The sequence below is a fragment of the Fusarium keratoplasticum genome, chromosome 8 (assembly GCF_025433545.1).
Source record: "Fusarium keratoplasticum isolate Fu6.1 chromosome 8, whole genome shotgun sequence".
NCBI lineage: Eukaryota > Fungi > Ascomycota > Sordariomycetes > Hypocreales > Nectriaceae > Fusarium > Fusarium keratoplasticum.
This window is the reverse complement of record NC_070536.1, coordinates 541,196-558,395: the sequence shown is the minus strand read 5'-3', so window position 1 is coordinate 558,395 and position 17,200 is coordinate 541,196. Positions and strand designations below refer to the sequence as shown.

Here is a 17,200-nt window from a genome sequence, read left to right as displayed (position 1 = left end):
TCAGTCAACAGACAAGTGACAGCCCGGCAGTGGCGAGACGGTTGCTTGGCTGTCCCGCTTGAAAAGCACGAGATATCCGCTACTGTATCCGACAGGAAAGTGTGAGTGCTGATCCCAAAGAGCAGGCCCGCAAAATATGACAGAGTCTGTCGGAGCAAACCTTGCGCTCCCCGTTATCCAACATGTGCTGTGGACGGAGCCGCGGGGGTGCATTGCTTCGACCTCGATACACAAGTCCCTTCTCGAGAGCTGACTGCATCGCTGTGCGGCACTTGCTGCTGAAGAATCTTGGCTTCCTTTAGCCTTTCTACTGTCAGCAGCCCGTTGAGATACCCATGACCTTGAACTACGACATAGGACAGGCGAATGCTCCTGGTGAGACAGCATTCGCTGCCCTCCTCGTCCAAATCCTTCTCCAGAGTGCCACACATTGGTCAGGTTCTGAATGGATGGTGGTGCCTACCGTTCTGCCGTGCCGTATGGGGGCTACTCCATGAGGTGGCTGACACATGCCCCCAGCAGCCGACCACCAACAACTGAGAAATCCCACAAAAAGTTTCGACGAAAGGGAGAAACATGCCGTACGACCCTCGGTTATCATGCTATCACTCATGTTGAACCAACAGCTGCTTCGCATTCTACTGCTTGACCAGGGACGCCATAAGCGACTCACCATATTACTCGTTTCTCCTAGTCAGCCTCGCGAGCCTTGTGGTTACTCTTGACTCATGGGACCAGCAAGTACCGGTAGCCGCGCAGTCCACACATCATGACGTTGCAGACCCCAAGTGTCTCTGACAACCCTCCGAAGCCTGACCGAACGGACGGGTTCCGAATTAGGAATAGGGGGCTGCCAAGCCCTCGACACGGGGACCTTGACAAGAAGCGCGTCTGCTACTAACTAGTACACTAGAAACTTTGTTGTACAAGCTTGAGGCTGCAAGAGTGAGCCTGTACTGAGTATCAACACAGGGGCTGTGCATCCGCCGCGACTTTTTCGCTCACAACAATCGCAGAGTCTTCGAGCCGACCAGAAACCAGCCAAAGGATCATGCCACAGGTCGTGGCGCCTCTTGCAAAGCTGCACGCTCACGAGCCGCCGTCCGAGGTGTGCACCAGAACCCTGTTCCTGCAGTAGTCTCGCACCCCATCGTCATGCGGCGGGCCACTCGGCCGGCCCAGGCTTACTGTGCGTAGCCTCTCGATGTCCCCCTTTTTCACTGTGGTCTTTCTGCAGGATCTTTCAGGATGAGTTGCGATCGGCATGGATTCTCCCCTGGGAGGAGAACAAAGCACAAGCTTGGAGCTTCTCTTCGGACCTTTGACATTAGTTCCAAAAGTCGGTCACGACTTGGGGAATCTAGCGTTTGCCGACCGACGTGGGCGTGACCATTTCGCCGGGTTATCTGTTGATTCAGAGACTTGGTGTGAAAGAAGGAGTCGAGGGAATGGCTTCAGTTCTAACAGTCACTATTTGTGGCCAGCCACGAACGGTCGCGATAGCGGGCTAACCGCTGGGCAAACGGAAGCCGTTTGTTCGCCATCAACGCCTCAACGCTTGTGGCTGCTTCCTAGAGAGTCTCGACAGGACCAAAGCTGAAAGAGTTTATTTGGGGAACATAGATCCCCACGGTTTACACCAAGCTTCTGATTGGCGCTCGGAGCTCTTCACAGTGTTGGAGGTCAGCGTCACCGGCTCCGAGTCTTGAGACTCTCTGTCCAGTCGAATCCACTTGGTGCTTCACCCAGCGTTGGACAGGCGGTTCCGACAGGGGAAGAAAACATCAGACATCTCGCACACACAATCATGATGAGAGTTTTCTTTCTCCCGTTTGCCGGGTTGTGGCCGCTACCCCTGACCTAGACCCCTGCGATGGCTTCGAACCCTTGTACCTTGTAGGATCAGCATCATCAAGCAGCCAACCAAGACGGACTCGCGTCTCCGCCAGGCGGCCACATGCCATCAGATCCACATCGTGTTGCGGTTTTACCTCACCCAAACGAGTTTAGGTGTACGATCGCCCCGTCAGATGCCGGTTCCTTTTTTCTTTTTCGCTGCGTCGTGGTCTCTCGTCCGGAAGGATCGTACGAAGAAGGTGATTGTGCGCTGTGGTCGGCGCACAGGGGCGACAAGAAGGAGGCCTTTTCGTATCCGCTGGAAAACGGTTTGACTACAGCCAGGCATGGATGCCCCGCGAACTGACTCAGCTTCCCACCTGGCATAGGCCCAGAGCGAAGCGGAAGAGATCGGGGGATCTTTGGGGCATGAGCGTGACCCCTTTTTTGTCACGTTGTGCGACATGCAGTCGAGCACGCCGTGGCTGCGGTGGACGCAACCTCTGAGCAGCGCATCAACAATCTTCAAGGAAACAATTTCTTTGTCTGCTTTGACATACATGTGGAAAGGAGAGCAAGCATATCTATCACTTGGAGGCGCAAATAAGAGAATATTACGAATACTATCGACCACGTCAATGGGGCTTGCTGAGGCGGCACGAGCAAGGAGCAGAAGGGGCTCCAGGTACCTCCGTACAGTTTGAGAAACCCTACTGTCGATCGAGTCTGGTCCAGGCTGCGAGTAGGGCTTGCAGGCATCCCGCTGCCATTGTTCTTCTTCACCAAACTGCTGTGCAATCATCGGGTACTCTCCTTCCGGTTGTGCATGGCGGGCCAGAGGCAACGTCCAATGGCGGCAACCTTCGGGGCGGATACACAAGGATGACAGCGCGCCGAGCGCGTCTCTTGACCACTTGATTCTCGACAACTGCAGCCGGCTCGACATGCACCACTCAGGAGGTGTTCTCTCAGCTCTCCCTTGGAGCCTGACATGTCCAACCAAGAGAAGAAACCAAGGCTTCCTCAAAGCCTCAGCGGCTTGCTGGCACGCCCAGGCCAGCGGATCCTTTCCCCAAGGCATGGCTAATGCTGGCCCCCGTGGGTTTACGACGTGACGGACTACTAACGGATGTCGTACGTAGCACAGAATAGGTGAGGCACAGACAAAGCACGTTCCTAGCCTGACGCGCTGAAACGTGAGTCGCTCCCCTGTCTGGCACGATGCACGGACGAGGTGCCAATCAAGGGTTGCAAGTCGTGGGACGGATGGTAAGCAGAGCTATGGAGACAGCGTGTCGATGGCAAGACGGGCGTTGGAACTTTGACATCCATCAACGTTCAGGGGACTTGAGAAGGCCTCTCAACTGACACCCGATCTGGTTAAAACGTCGGACCCTTGCTTGCTTCTGGGGTTGCTCCATTCCAGCCACGGACGGTGTCTGTCTCAACAGTGTCGACAGCCGATCGTCGAGGAGCCGACTCTGGATAGGAGAAGAGCCGGACAGACCAACACCAGACTATGACATCTCGGTCGACGCCGCGGATGAGGCCAGCTCTGAAGCCTCTCTCGGACGAGCCCCCCCTTGCATAACGCGGCGACGCCCCCCGAGGCTCGATCGACGCTAGTGGTTTCTTACCTCTCGGACGCTCGCTCGCCTGACCGACCCGACTCAAACAAAGTCGCCGCCAGGACAGGGACGTGACAATAGTTTCGTGATCCAGATCCAGCGATCGACGCCGATCCCCAGAGGAACTTCTTGGACGTTTAAAAAGGGGTCTCGCAATGTTTACTTATGCATTATACAATGGCAGTGTGCTCGTGCATGAGCATAAATACCATTTATCAAATCTCACTGCCGAGTAATGCTACAGTTGGGCTCCTGAAAGGGCTCTTACGAAGCAGAGCGCAGTAACAGTCAGCAACGTCGATGCAAGGTCATGCCTGTGAACCTGTCAGAGCGGATACGAGGCTGACTGAACATTGACGGTACCAGCAGTTTGGTGCTTTCAAAAGCAAGGTGAAACTGTTTACGTTGAGTCTATTCATCAGTGCGTCGAACGGCCCAGAGAGGTGGAAGAGGCCAGGATATTCGGTACCACGGGCGGATGGCGAAATCGCGATTCTTGGGTCGAGCGATGTTACTCTGTCGCGTAACAGCATGACAAGCAGACCTTGTCGAGGCGTTTGTGGAAGCCCAAGGTGGATGATCCTTCTTGAGGGGCCTGCCTGATGAGGACGACGCAGGTTTATCATGGTGGTCTGTGAAGCATTGGACTTGAGTCAAAGACTCCCTATGACGTCGAGCGGCTCCGTCAACAATTCGCCTCGGGAAACTCGCTCAGGAGAAGCTTGAAGACTGCCGAGCTTTGCAATGAGATACTGACTGGTCTGTCTGCTGGTACATGCAATGCGTGGCGGCGTTGTGGACGAGGATAACAACTACCCTACGGAGGCGACTTGCCATACTTTGCGACTTTGTTCAGCCTGCTCTATGACAGCTAATTCATGGGGAACCGGAGCTGTATGTCAAGCGTGGCCAGTCTGACAGAGTCCGGATATTCCACTTGGGTTCTCGGGGGTCTTCTGCGTGCTGAAGTCTTTGGATCCATTGCCTTCTTGACACTCAGCAACCCAAGCCTAATTCAGTTTCACAGCTCCTTCATCACTTCCTCGACAGCTCTCGCCGCCATCCTCTTCCTCTGCTCCTCTCCCATCCCTTCTCCCGCCTCTCTCACAGCCTGCAGTTTTCTCATCATCTTTTCAACCTTGGCAATGTCTTCATCATCGAGATCCTCGAAACCTCCTCTAGCGGCTGCCTCTTCTGAAGACTTGTCCTTCTTGTCAGCCTCTTTGCTCGATCCCAAGGGCTCTTCGATGTCCTGCCCAGCCTCCCAGATGGCACGGCGCAGGCCTTCAAAGTCAGACCTGTCGAATCCGAAGCCCATCTTTTGCGGGTCCAGCTCGTCGTCGTGATCATCGTCGTGGGCTTTGGCGGAACTTGTCTCAAAGTCTCCAAAGTCGGAGTCTGATAGTGGTACTTCGAGCTGAGACCAGTCATTTGCCTCGAGTGCCTCTTTGACACGTGCGATGCCCGTCTTTTCTGTCTCATCTGTCAGTGATGCCCTTGGCGGGATGAGTGAGAACATACCTCCAAACTCATTGCGACCCGTATCGCCCTTACCACCAACAGACACAAACTCCAGTCCAGCCTCAGCGCAAATCTCATCCCAATCTTCCTCACTTCCATCGCCTCCTACGCCAACAGCCAAACCGACACCATCCCAGTCCCATCCTCCCAGTCCCTGTTTAAGCACCTTGCCAACATGCTCAATGAGACCCCGGCCGGGATGCTCCTTTTCCGTAGAGACGGGGCCGGCGGTGAAGATGACCACGACTCCTCCGAGGACGGCAAGGACTTCAACGGCTTCAGGGGAGAGGAAGGACGAGGACCATTCAGAGGGTGAAGAGATGAGATCGAGCCAGATGGGGACTGTGGTGGTGTAGTAAGGTGTTTTGAGATGGAGGGAGTGTGTTGTTCCCGCGAGTGAGAGTGAGGGATCTGCTGATGGTGAAGGGGATGATCCAGTGAGGTCTATATATTATCAGTATCTGCTGTGCAATTTGTGTGTGAGAATGTTTAACTACCCTTCACTCACTGGGTAGTAAGTGAAGACCTAGTGAGTGAAGATATATCCTGGGCAACTCGGACATACAAGGACAACTCACCTTTAACCACACTCGACATAACAGCCGTCTCACCCTCCAGCGCCACAGCCAGAATCCTCCTCGACGCAGAACTCATCTCTGCCTCTGCCATTGTTGCCTCTGGTTCTCTAGTGTTTCGTCCTGAGAAAGAGTAGTTGAGTTGAAGGGATGGTTTACAGGTTCGTAATGAATGGGTGATGGTGGGGGTGGGGAGTGATAAGATAAGCAATTGGCAATGCTTGGTAAGTCATCTACCCTACAGCAACGAGGGCAAGTGACCATCGAAAAACTTGACCTACCTAGGGAATAAAAAACAAACAAGTCGTAAATAATGATAATGGTTACTTTCATATCTCATAGAATTATTTCTCCATTTCTCTCATGTCATTTAGAAATCTCCTTTCTATACCCATAATTAGAGTGGGTTAACTTGCTGTCTTGTGTTTCCTCCCGATCGGATGGACAGCCATTGATTGTTAGGGGTCAATTGAAGTAGAATGAATGGTGTAGATCTTTTGATAATTCATGATAATATGACATCAGAGTGAGCTTATTTTATCAAAACCATGCTAAATAGCTCCTTGCCCAAATCAACTTCTTCCCATATCATAACACGTCGCCTTGCATCCATTCTCCCCTACCAACTAAAGTCTACACCCCAGCTTCAGTGGTGTTACGGTTGTGTTGGGTTGCTCTGAACCCCCCGGGCCTCGAGCAATCATCCATTCTCTCAAGATCAAACTTTGTGCGCCAACGCTTCAACAAAGGAGTGGTGATCAAACAATGCGCCAAAACGATTGACAAAAGGAAACTCATTTCGTCAGCTCCTGATGCTGCAGGATGAGTTGCAGGTGCTGTCCACGTCGCCTCCCCAGCCAAACGTCCTCTGCACAACCTCCAGTCCTGCCCTCACGCCTCTGGCAAAGTCATCTGCCCCTGGCGCGTGATAGGCCTCGTCGATATCGTCTTGGCTCAGTCTTCCCTGGCGTCGTGCCAGCACCGCCTGCTCTATCGGGCGGCGCCACAGACGGTACCATCGATCCTCACTCATACACGCGTATCGCAGCGTGCCCTGCCTGTCGGGCTGGCTCATAGGCCATTCGACGTAAACCGTCTCGAACCACTTTGTCCTGCTCGCAAGCCAAGGCCACGAAAAGAGCCAGAGAAAGGTGAAGTAAAAGGCCAGCGAGACCCACCGCGTTAGGCGCCAGCGGTTGGTACGGCAGTCGTTGTACAGCTCGACGCGCGCATGTGTCGTCGGGAACGTAATGTTAAGCTGACCTCGGTAGTTCGTCGCCCTCACCAGGTTATTGAGCTTGGAGCCTACGAGGGCAAAGTCCCAGCCCGTGATGCGGCGTTCCAGGACAAAGGCCTTGAGGCCCGCTTTGCTGTTGCAGTAACGCTCGCACCACTCAGAAACACCGGGTGTACCATCCTCAGGTGGTCCACTGCCTCCAAAACCCGGTGCCCTAGTCGTCATGACAGTTCCGCGACGGACCTTGTCAAAATTATTGACAGCCAGCAATCTCTCCCAGGAACGGCGGGTAGCCATCTCCTCGTACAGCAAGGGCGTCAAGTCGATGTGAAAGTCAAAGTCGACCACGCTCTTGTCCTCGCGCTCCTTGCCCGACTTCTTCGACTCCCGATGCAGTCCTTGAATGCGAACATATGGCCGAGGAGGCTCCTTTGCCAGGTCTTTGACGTGCTGCTCCAGAAAAGTCGGGTCCATGTCAAGACGCTTGTCGAGGTAGTAGACGGTTCTGTGATCCGAGTCTTCACTGAAAGGCTCCAGTCCGAGGCTGGACCCAACAAAGTCGAACGGATTGGGGTAAGGACCCTCGTTGTCGACGACGGTGTAGCTCGGGGGAGGGTCATCGTCGTGGTCCTGGGCGAGGTCATGGTAGGTTCCTTCAGGGTGGTCTCGATACGGCGCAGCGGCCTCCTCGTCGTCGGGATATCGACGAAGTGGCACCGTGGAGCTTGTCGTCTGCCCCGACACCACGCTAGAAGCCTCGCCCGTCGGCGGAGGCGTCTGCGTGGCTCCTACGCCGTCGGGATGGTCGCCCATGTCGAATGCCAGAGCTGGTGCGCAAAAGCTCGGCGAGGTTGTCGAGTGAGAGTGGGATGGTGCAAGGGAGAGGAGAGGTTGTAGATGGACTGACTGATGGATGTGGCTATTGAGCACGTGCACAAGCTCGCCACTATGAAGGGAAGGTAGGTAAAGATGCAGCTGAAAGGCGTGACCTCGACACCGCCTGTTCACCCGTAAGCAGCCAGATGACGAGAAGAGGAGACAAAGAGCGTGAAAAGAGGCCAGTTTCTTGTTTAAATCAAGAGAAAAAGTTTGTTGACACGATCGTCAATGACAACGAATCGTTCATATGGTGACGAAGCCCTAGCGAGTTACGTACTCTGGTTCCTGTTTCTGCCTGAGCGCCTCGGCGTCTGTCCTCATTCCAATCAGGTTACGTGGCTGTTGCCGCGGGAAAGCCCATAGAAGGGCAGCGCTAATAATGGCCTACCTAATAAGCACCATCTCACGAACGAAGCAACCCTGAGAGCATCACATTCTAGAGGCAAACATTGTCTGATTCTCAGCCAGTTCATGCAAGCACCCATACCCTTCAAGGTGAACATGCCGAATTGCGGAGGTCGTGGTTAACCTTACTCCGCTTCGGCCCCACCTCCACATTCACGGTCCGCCCCGAGCTCGGAGCATCAGCTCAACACCAAAACGCCATAGAATGAATCAACGTGAAATAGCTCTAGTAAATAATAACTACTGTCTATTACTTACTTATCCAAGACCCAGGTGGTATCCTCTATAGCCACGCCGTCCTGTCGCTTGTAATTGTTCAATAAAAAGGAATCCAGTTGCGATGAAGACCAACCCCCCACCGGCTCTGCAATGCATGCATACATCGTACACGAAGCCTCCCTTTTTTTCGCTTTCTTTCAGCTCACACTTGGAACTTTTCTTCTTCCATCTTCTTCCGCCTCCTCTCCTATGAGTCCACGTCGATTAGACGTCCGGCATCCCACTTCTTTTTGGCTGCCTTGATGAGCACCTCCAACTCGCCGCTCATCTCGCACATGCTTCGGAATGTGCCATCCTCCCTGTTGATCAACTCCCAAGGATGGGCGTACTCCACTACTTGGCCCTTGTCCAACACAAGAACCTTGTCGTAATCCACAATCGTTGCCAATCGGTGAGCGATTGTAATCACAGTGCCCGTGAGCTCTCGAATGGTCTCCTGGATCTTCGAGTCTGTCGCGTAGTCGATGGAAGCTGTCGCCTCATCCATCACCAGCACTGTAGGGGCCTTGAGCATTGCTCTTGCCAGACACAAGAGTTGTCGCTGTCCTTGCGACAAGTTGGATCCCGACTCTGTCACGGGTGATTCAAGATCCAAAAAGATGTTCTTGTTGGTCTTGGCCACAGGTGAGCTTGGTGAGTTGGGGGTCTGTGTCGGAGTTGGTGGCACCGTTCTAGGCTCGTCGGGTCCGATAAGTTGCACCCGTCGGAGTGCGTCAAAGATCTCCTTGTCCTCGTACATCTTGAACGGATCCAGGTTGCTTCGGATCGTTCCGTGGAACAGTGTCGGGTCTTGTGGCACGATCGTGATATTCTCTCGCAGATCCTGGAGACCAATGTTGCCAATTTCCAGTCCGTCGATGAGAATCTTGCCCTTGTCCGCCTCTAGCGCTCGGAAGAGGGCCAGCGCCAGAGAACTCTTGCCCGCACCTGTCCTTCCGACGATGCCCACCTTTTCCCGGGGCTCAATCTTGAGCGTGATATCTCGAAGGACCGGGTCGAGCTCCTTGCGGTAGCTCGTTGTGTAGTCCACAAACTCGACAGATCCGCTCTGAGGCCAGTTCTTAGGTGGTCGGTTGTCCTCAATAACGGCATCGGCCTCCTGCTCCACATCCAGGTATTCCTTGATACGTTCCATCGAGTTCATGTTCTGTTCGTTAACAGCATACAGTCGCACCAACCACAGGACGCTCTCAGTGAAGCTCAATGCGTAGCTCAGGGAAATACCAGCCGCACCAGCGTCGACCTGACCGAGGCTGAGAATGATGAAGACGCCTGCAAAGAAGGCTACCAAATCACCAATCACGTCTGCCCGGAAAGCCAGCCACCTATTGCAGGCCCACAGGTAGATGAAGGGTCGGGTCTGCGTGTTAACCTTTTCCAAGTTGTCCCTGATGAAGCGGCGCTCGTCACCGTAGGCGCGGATTGTTGTCATGCCACTCAGAGTCTCGCCAAATTGCTGATAGAGAGGGCTGCGCTGAACCGATTCGAGACGCTTCAAGTCGCGGGATGCTCGCAGGTAAAAGGCGGCCACGAGATAGAAGAGAAGAGCGATGAAGACTGCAGCAACCAGGAACATAGGCGTGATGGATGCAATCAGACCGACTGTCACAACGAGCGAGATGCTGCAGCTGATGACACCAATCGCCACAGGCGCAATCTCCTGATCAACTGCTTCCAGATCCTTGCTGAAGCGGTTCATCAACTGTCCCAGCGGCGTGACATCAAAGAACTTGAACCTAGCTCGCGTCACTGATCCTACCAGGCGGCGATGAATCCGACCAGACGCTGTCAGAGAACCCAGGAATACCCAGAGATCCCTAATCAAAGCCGCAAGGGCGCCTGCAGCTCCAATCGCTGCGAGCACGGCAAGGTAGTACATGACGTTAACAGGCTTTTCCGGAGCCATGCTCTGTCCAGCAAACTGGTCATGCGAGTTGCCCAGTCGGACCACGTTGGCAAATGATGTAGTCGAAAAAGTCGAGGTAGTGTGCGAGTTGGACTGGAGGCTCCAAGCCATCTGCTGCTCTGACAAGTTTCCTTGTGTTTCTGTGTCCGGAACGTATTGGTTCGCCCACTCTCGAACCCAAAAGTTTGTTGCGACTCCCGAAAGCTGCTGTGTAGTAAAGACGAACAAGGCGACGATCCAGAACCACCAGGCTCCCATGGACTGGAGGTAGTACTTGATGACGGGCCACTTGACGGATCCAGTGGCCTTGGTCTCTTCCATGGCGTCCTTCGGCTTCTTCTTCTCGTCCTTCTTAGAGCTGTCCACGCCGTCGAGAGCATCGCCCTGTCCATTGACCATGGTATCGTCATCGCCAACGCTTGATGGCACACGAGACGGGATCCGTGATGGGTTGGCTGAACCGGGACGCGACTTCTGGATCTCCTCGCCAAGCTTGCCCGAGGCGATAACATCCGTGGAAGATCCCTGGATGTCAACTCGGCCGTTCTCCAGCAGCACGACGTAGTCGGATGAAGGAACGCAGAGGGTGGTGTTGTGAGTGACGAGAATGCAAGTACGGTTCTTCGTGAGCGGGCCCCTGATGCAGTTGCTAAAGATCCACTGTGCGGTATGAGAGTCGACAGCACTGAGGCAGTCATCGAGAAGCAGGTGAGCCGAGTTGGAATAAAGCGCACGAGCAAGGGAAATACGTTGCTTCTGTCCACCCGAGAGCGTGATACCCTTTTCTCCAACCAGAGTTTCGTCACCGTTGTCAAGAATCTGAAGATCTCGCTCAAGCGCACAGGCAACAATGACGTTTCGGTACCGTTGCTCGTCATAGGGCGTCGCGAAGAGAATGTTGTCCCGGATGTTTGCGTTAACCAGCCACGCAGACTGGGCGACATAAGCAATCGTGTTGGCAAGGCCAGTCTCGGGGTCTGTAGGAACGTCCTCACGGCTGCGTCCACCGGGGCAGTAGACGCTGCCCTCCATCATCGTCATTTCGCCCAGAAGAGCCATCAACAGCGACGTCTTTCCAGATCCCGTTGGTCCCGCAATAATGTTCAGTTTTCCGAGTTGGAAGTCAATGTTCAGGTCCATGAGACGGAAAGCACGGGAGCCGTCCTCGGCAACAGTATCTTTACCTCCCCAGATGAAGGTCGCGTTGCTGAAACCAATGCGTCTGACACCCTCTTCGTCAACATTGTCCAGACCAAGTTGAATGTACTTGTCCGTCTCCTCCTCCTTGAGGAAGTCTTCAACACGCTCAATAGAAACCTTGGTTTCTTGAACGTGAGCGAACATATCACCAAACTGATCAAGAGGGACACGGAGCAGCATGAACAGTGAGATGGCCGTGAAGGCGACTGAAGGTCGAAGATCCTTGCCCTCAAAGTGAGTGTAGACGAGGAAGGAGAAGAAGGTGATGAGAACAGGGACCGAGTTCCAGATGGCGACGGCGAGAGCCCAGACCATGAATCTCGAACGCAGAGCCTTGAGTTCTGCTTGACGCTTCTCGTCAATAATGCGACCGAAGCGCTCTTCCCAGGCGAAATATTTGATGATGCGGATATTCTGCAGGACCTCGTTGGTGACGTTGATACGCTTGTCAGTCGCAGCGAGGATCCTCTTTGAGGTGATGGTGAAACCTCTGGCAAGACCATAGTTGACGGGCAGGAGGAAGACCATGACGATGATACCAGGAATGGCACTCAGACCCATGACCCTCCAGAGAAGAACGATGGCCACAATCAGCTGCGTGGGCGCAGAGGCGCAAAGGAAGTGCAGGTAAGCTGTGACCTCGGAAATCTTTACACTGTCGACCGACATGAGGTTGATAATAGTACCCAAGTTCGCCTGCTCGTCCGCGCTGGGATCCTTCTTATCATCCTTGATGCTACCGTTGGCGGACTCAGCATCGTCGGGAGTGGCCTTCTTATCGTCCTTCTTCATGCTCAGAGCTCGCTTGATCTTGCTAATAGCACCATTCTGGGGCTCATCCTTCTTGGTAGACTTGTCAGAATCAAGCAAAACCTTGTCCTTGCCCGAAGCGGCCTTGCGACGGAGGGCCTTTGCATAGATGTCAGCAATAATGATCGCCTTGACTCGAATGCAAATCTTTCGGCCAATCCACAGCGCAGCGTTGTCGGCGTAAGAGCGCACGAGATCTAGGACAGGAAGTCCGATGACCATAAGCCAAAGAACATTTCTTGGCCTTCCTTGGTCATCTTCAACGTATTGGAGAATCTCCTTTAGGAGCAAAGTGGGCGCAAAGGTGAAAATACCAGCCACGACAGCCAGGAAGCACTGGGTTAAGAGCAAGCTCTTGAAGTATTTGAGCAAGTGAATCGCCAGTGAGCCCGTCTGCTTCATTGCGCGATAGTCGGCCACAACGGCGGCGGCCTTGTCCTTGGGTAGCAGGTTCCAGACATGCTCCATCTCCATAGGGGCCTGCCAGCCCTTCCAGACGATCGCATCAACCCAGCCAAAGACGGCAAGGGAGAACAAACTGGCGAGCGGCTCGCGCGAGGGCTCGATACCGTCCTCCCATTCCATTAGAACCGTCTTGTTGCCCTTCCTAGTGGTCATTGCCATGCTGAAAAGCAGGGAAATGAGCGCAAACTCGATGATGAACACAGCGCGGACGAGCTGTGTAAGGTCTCTGATGACGCTAGAGCGGAATACAAAGAGGAAGAAGAGCCAATTGACGCCATAGAGGAAGGCAGTGTGGTTCCAGAGATGCGGGACTCGCCATTTCGTGTTACCGAAAAATAGGCGCAGGGTCGTGAGGATCAGGATGTAGGACCAATTGATGAGACCAGCAACAGCGACAATTTGGCCGTTGTGCTTGGAGTCGATGTGGTAAACCAGCTTGATGGCATTAAGAACGACCAGGCAGGCGACTGCCAGCTCCTCGATGACTTGCGAAAGGCGCTGGCCATGGGGGCTGTCGGCCTGGACAATAGAGCCGCGGGTAGTGGTCTTGACCAGGGCCAGACGGCCACCATTAATCTCGAGCGCTTCGTCATCGTCGTCGGTGTCGTCATTGAATAGGTCGCGCTCGGGAGGTAGATCGGTGTGACTGTGGCGGCGGTCCTCGCTAGAAAGTTGGCTATACCTGACTTTGGAGGCGGACCGCGAGGTGAGGATGCGAGAGATGCTCAGCCAAGAGAGGCGCGCAACGGACAAGACGAGGGCGATCAGAGGGAATAGGATCTGAAGGTAGCTACAGCGCGGCAATCGAGTCAGCCAACCATGGAAACGCGCGGGAGTGGAAACAAGCGGGGGTGAGACAGGACATACTCGTGCTGGAAACGCAGGCTGAAGTCGCCCTTTTGGGGATTCCATATGGGCCCGTCATACTGGGCGAATCCCATGGTGTCGTTGAGATGGGGCGTCTGTCAAGCTCACCTCGAAGCTTGGGGTGAGAGACAGGCGCGAAAGCCGAAAAGGAGGAGCGGGTTTCGAGGTGGAATCGCGACAATTGGGGTGGCAAGTTTTGGAAGAATTGGTTCCGTTGACGATGGGCTGGCGCGGGTACGGATGGGTATTTCGTCAAGGCGGTTGCAGGCGCGCGGGATCAGCAACAGCGCTGCGGCTGTGGCTGCGGCCTCGGAGGTCTCGAGTAGTCCCTTGCTGGGGTCTCCGCCGGGTTGAGGAACCAGGGTCGAGTCTTGGGAGTCTCCAGTATCAGTTCACTTGCCACTCAGAAGCAGCATTGGCCTGGGCGTGGCGTGACGTTGCTTTTTGCTGCAGAACCCGGATGGAGAGGCCGTTCGCGGAGAGCTCTCGATAGATAGTGTGTATGTACGCGTGCGCCCCAAGTTTCGCAAGATCTGGATCTCTCGAGCAGCACAATGCGATGGGGATGGGGATGGGGATGACGGTCCAGATTTCCCAGGGTTCGGTCGTGTACACAGCTCAAGCTCTGCAGCCAAGTAAAGATATAGAAAAGAGAGAGACCAATGAACAAGGGAAGGAGAAGAAGAAGAAGAACAGATCTGCCAATAAAGTTTTACGATTGGAGAGGAAGAGGGAGAGGAGTGAGCCAGGCTGCGAGTGGGTGGGAGGGGGAGTATTAAGAGGCGGGAAGAATGTACGGCCGTTGTAGAAGCTAAACAATGGATGTGGATGGATGGACCCAAGATGGAACTGTTCTGTTGGGTGGTCGGTCAGTGACGACAGGACGGCGCCTTCCCTTGCTAACCAGGGAGCGAGCAGAGCACGTTAGCTGCCAGTGCCAGTAACGACGCTACGGAGTACAGTACCTTACAGAGTAATGAATCGTAGCCAGCTTCCAGGTGGGGCTTCCAAGCAACCATGGAGCACGCGAAACCTTCTCTAGCTCTGTTACTACCTCGAGGTCTGGGTTGTTCCATGTTCTGTTTTACGGCAGTCAGTCAGTCAGGCTGGCAGCTGGAGCTTTGGGTTGCTAGCTCTGACTTGGAGATTGCCCTCTCGCTCTACCCGGTAAACAATGGAACCTGCGTCTGTCTATCCGGCATGTCCCCTTCAAAACAACAGATGATGCGAAGGCGGAGCCCCCAGCTCGACTGTGAATGGGGCTGCGGGGGCAAATCGAAGCCGTCAAACTCCGCTCCAATGAGGCGTTGTTCAAGATTCTAGCCTCGCAATTCCTCAGGACCATGTCGCACTGCAGCCTTCCATCCATCCCATCCAAGCAAGTCACTTGCTGTTGACGGCAACCGAATCGAATCCTTGTTGCTCCAGCCAGGAGGGATTCCCCAATCACGGGACGTCATCATGCTCGCAGAAAAGAACTGGCGGGACAAGGGTTCACTGGCTGAGATGCCGGGACATGCGAATCCATGAATGTCAAATTCTCGAATTGAACCGAACCGAGCTCCTGGAAAAAGACCATCAGCTTTTTGTTAGCGCATGTTGAGATGAATACCTAACCCAACTATGACAGCACGCCCTGGTCAAAAGGTTACTCGTCACAATGAGTTTATCTATAGATGACGTACCCCTCCCTCTTCAGAGAAGCACGGGACAAGAAAGCAAATTAGCTGCCGTCCTTGTCTTGACTCGCAGTCCAGGGCGAGGCTTTCACGGCCGAGTCGAGGAAAAGAGGTCATGACGAGATGTCCCGAGGGCAGAGACAGAGCTAGAGAATGATAGCTGAGACAAACCGAGGGCACGAGGGCTCTACTCTGCAAGTTGAGGAACGTGGTTAGGATGGCAACATGAACCACGAGGAATGCAATTCTCCCGTGTCCAATTTCCACACACAGACGTTTTGGAATCGGTAGACTCGGCGACCGGCCAGCTGGGATCGAGATCGGTCTCACCATGTCTTGTTCGTCTGGTGTTGTCTTCTTGGCAGATGTTATTCATTCTTCTACCGAGACGGCGCCCTTTTTCTAGTGCCCCCCTTGTGTCTTCTCTTTTCTCTTATCCCCCGTGTCAAGAACTCGGCCGTGACTAGCAGGCCCGTCGCGAATGTTGTTCTTGATAAGCTAACAACAAAGGTCATTTTGCGCTCTGGCTCTTGACGGTAGATATGCTTTGGTCGTATTCGTTCATCACTAGCCTCAGAAGGCGCCGGCATCCGAAATGGCAGGACAGGCACCATCGTCACAGGCCGGCCGTTGGGTTGGGCGCCACCACGAGGCTCTGCAGAAAATTCTCCTGGTACCACGGATATATACAATGTCGAACCCTAGTCGATACATTACCTGCTGAGCCAATCCTCCTCGTCAAGCCAGTCTCCCGGTCACTCTGTTCAGACGTTCGATGGTACCGTGAGCGTTCCAGTGTCACAAACTCCCAGCTGCCACCCTCGCGCTGAGAGGAATGAGGGGGGGGTGGTCACTCCCCACAGTCGAAACCCCACGATGGGATGCACTCAAGAACCGGACGATTGCTGCAGGCCATTAAGAGCCGGTGAAAGGTCCCTTTTGTTGAAGCTGAGGATGAGCAGGGATTAAAACGTAGAGGAGGGTGAACATGCCGCTCCGTGGCCTGAGCGTAAGCACCTCTTGAGGCTCGCATCCAGCCTAACCGAAGAAGCAGCTTCGGAACTTGTGTCACAAGCTTTTCTGTTTGGCGACGGGCGGTGATGATGTGCAGCTCGCGCCTCAGTCCAAGAAATGCGAGACTCTCTTCCAACCGTATCCCAGCCTACAGCAGCGGCTGTTTTTTTCTGCGCACATTTTCGAGTCACGCAGAATTCCTCAGTCTCTGACGTCAACCAGATTCTGCGTCAAACGTGAAAAGAAGGCCTCTGGTCGTGAGCTCTAGGCCTTCTTTAGCTCCCAGCCACTTTTTTCTTCAACACCCGCCCTTACCCATTCGACCGTTGTCGCCCGCCGTTGCCAGCAAGCTAACCTTCATCGATAAACAATGCCCTTTGTTTGTCACGTTACCAAGGGCTGTTTCTTGAGGGCCACCACTGCTGATCTTTGTCCGCCTGTTACCTAGATCTGTGCTACCTCTTCATTGGTGATTCCGAACGTCAAGTTGGTCTTGCTTTCTGTTCAACACCCGGCCCCTGGCCAATGTCACCCTGCCTTTTCTTGTAATTGGTTCTCTTTGGGTATCTCTTCCGGCCCCTAGGAAGTGATCCCTAGTCGCTTTTCCTGAACCTGACATGCATTTACAAGCCGTTACTCACCGCCGGAGGGATAATGCTCCTCATGATCCCTCCAGCCTTGGGGCCTGTTTTATTCGCCAATTGGGTTTCTCGCCTGTAAGGATAAGAGTCATCGCGTTTGGCGGCGCTGACACCATCGATCCTGCGTTGCACTCCGGTTCACCCCTTGCTCCCTGTGTGGGTTGCACGCAGCTCCTCTCCTGCGTAACCGCCTCATGCCTGCATACATCACCTCGCTCAGAGAAGCTCGGCCAATTGATGCAACGCGCGCCGATTACT

The 17,200-nt window shown here is 54.1% G+C and overlaps 3 protein-coding genes across 3 annotated transcripts; all 3 read right to left on the bottom strand.

Annotated features, from left to right (window-relative positions):
• Nucleotides 1-4,485: 4,485 nt before the first annotated feature.
• Nucleotides 4,486-5,654, bottom strand: NCS57_01000000 (uncharacterized protein; the record flags this gene model as incomplete). Its single annotated transcript, XM_053059758.1, has 3 exons — nt 4,486-4,937; nt 4,986-5,429; nt 5,564-5,654. 3 exons carry the CDS (start codon nt 5,652-5,654, stop codon nt 4,486-4,488), a joined length of 987 nt encoding a protein of 328 aa, XP_052910152.1.
• Nucleotides 5,655-6,362: 708 nt separating this feature from the next.
• Nucleotides 6,363-7,856, bottom strand: NCS57_00999900 (uncharacterized protein; the record flags this gene model as incomplete). Its single annotated transcript, XM_053059757.1, has 1 exon — nt 6,363-7,856. The coding sequence occupies exon 1, from the start codon at nt 7,608-7,610 to the stop codon at nt 6,363-6,365; it is 1,248 nt and encodes a 415-aa protein (XP_052910151.1). The 5' UTR covers nt 7,611-7,856.
• A 691-nt stretch (nt 7,857-8,547) lies between these two features.
• On the bottom strand, nt 8,548-13,682 carry NCS57_00999800 (uncharacterized protein; the record flags this gene model as incomplete). The annotated part of the gene is made up of 2 exons (XM_053059756.1): nt 8,548-13,531; nt 13,609-13,682. 2 exons carry the CDS (start codon nt 13,680-13,682, stop codon nt 8,548-8,550), a joined length of 5,058 nt encoding a protein of 1,685 aa, XP_052910150.1.
• Between the last annotated feature and the right edge of the window lie 3,518 nt (nt 13,683-17,200).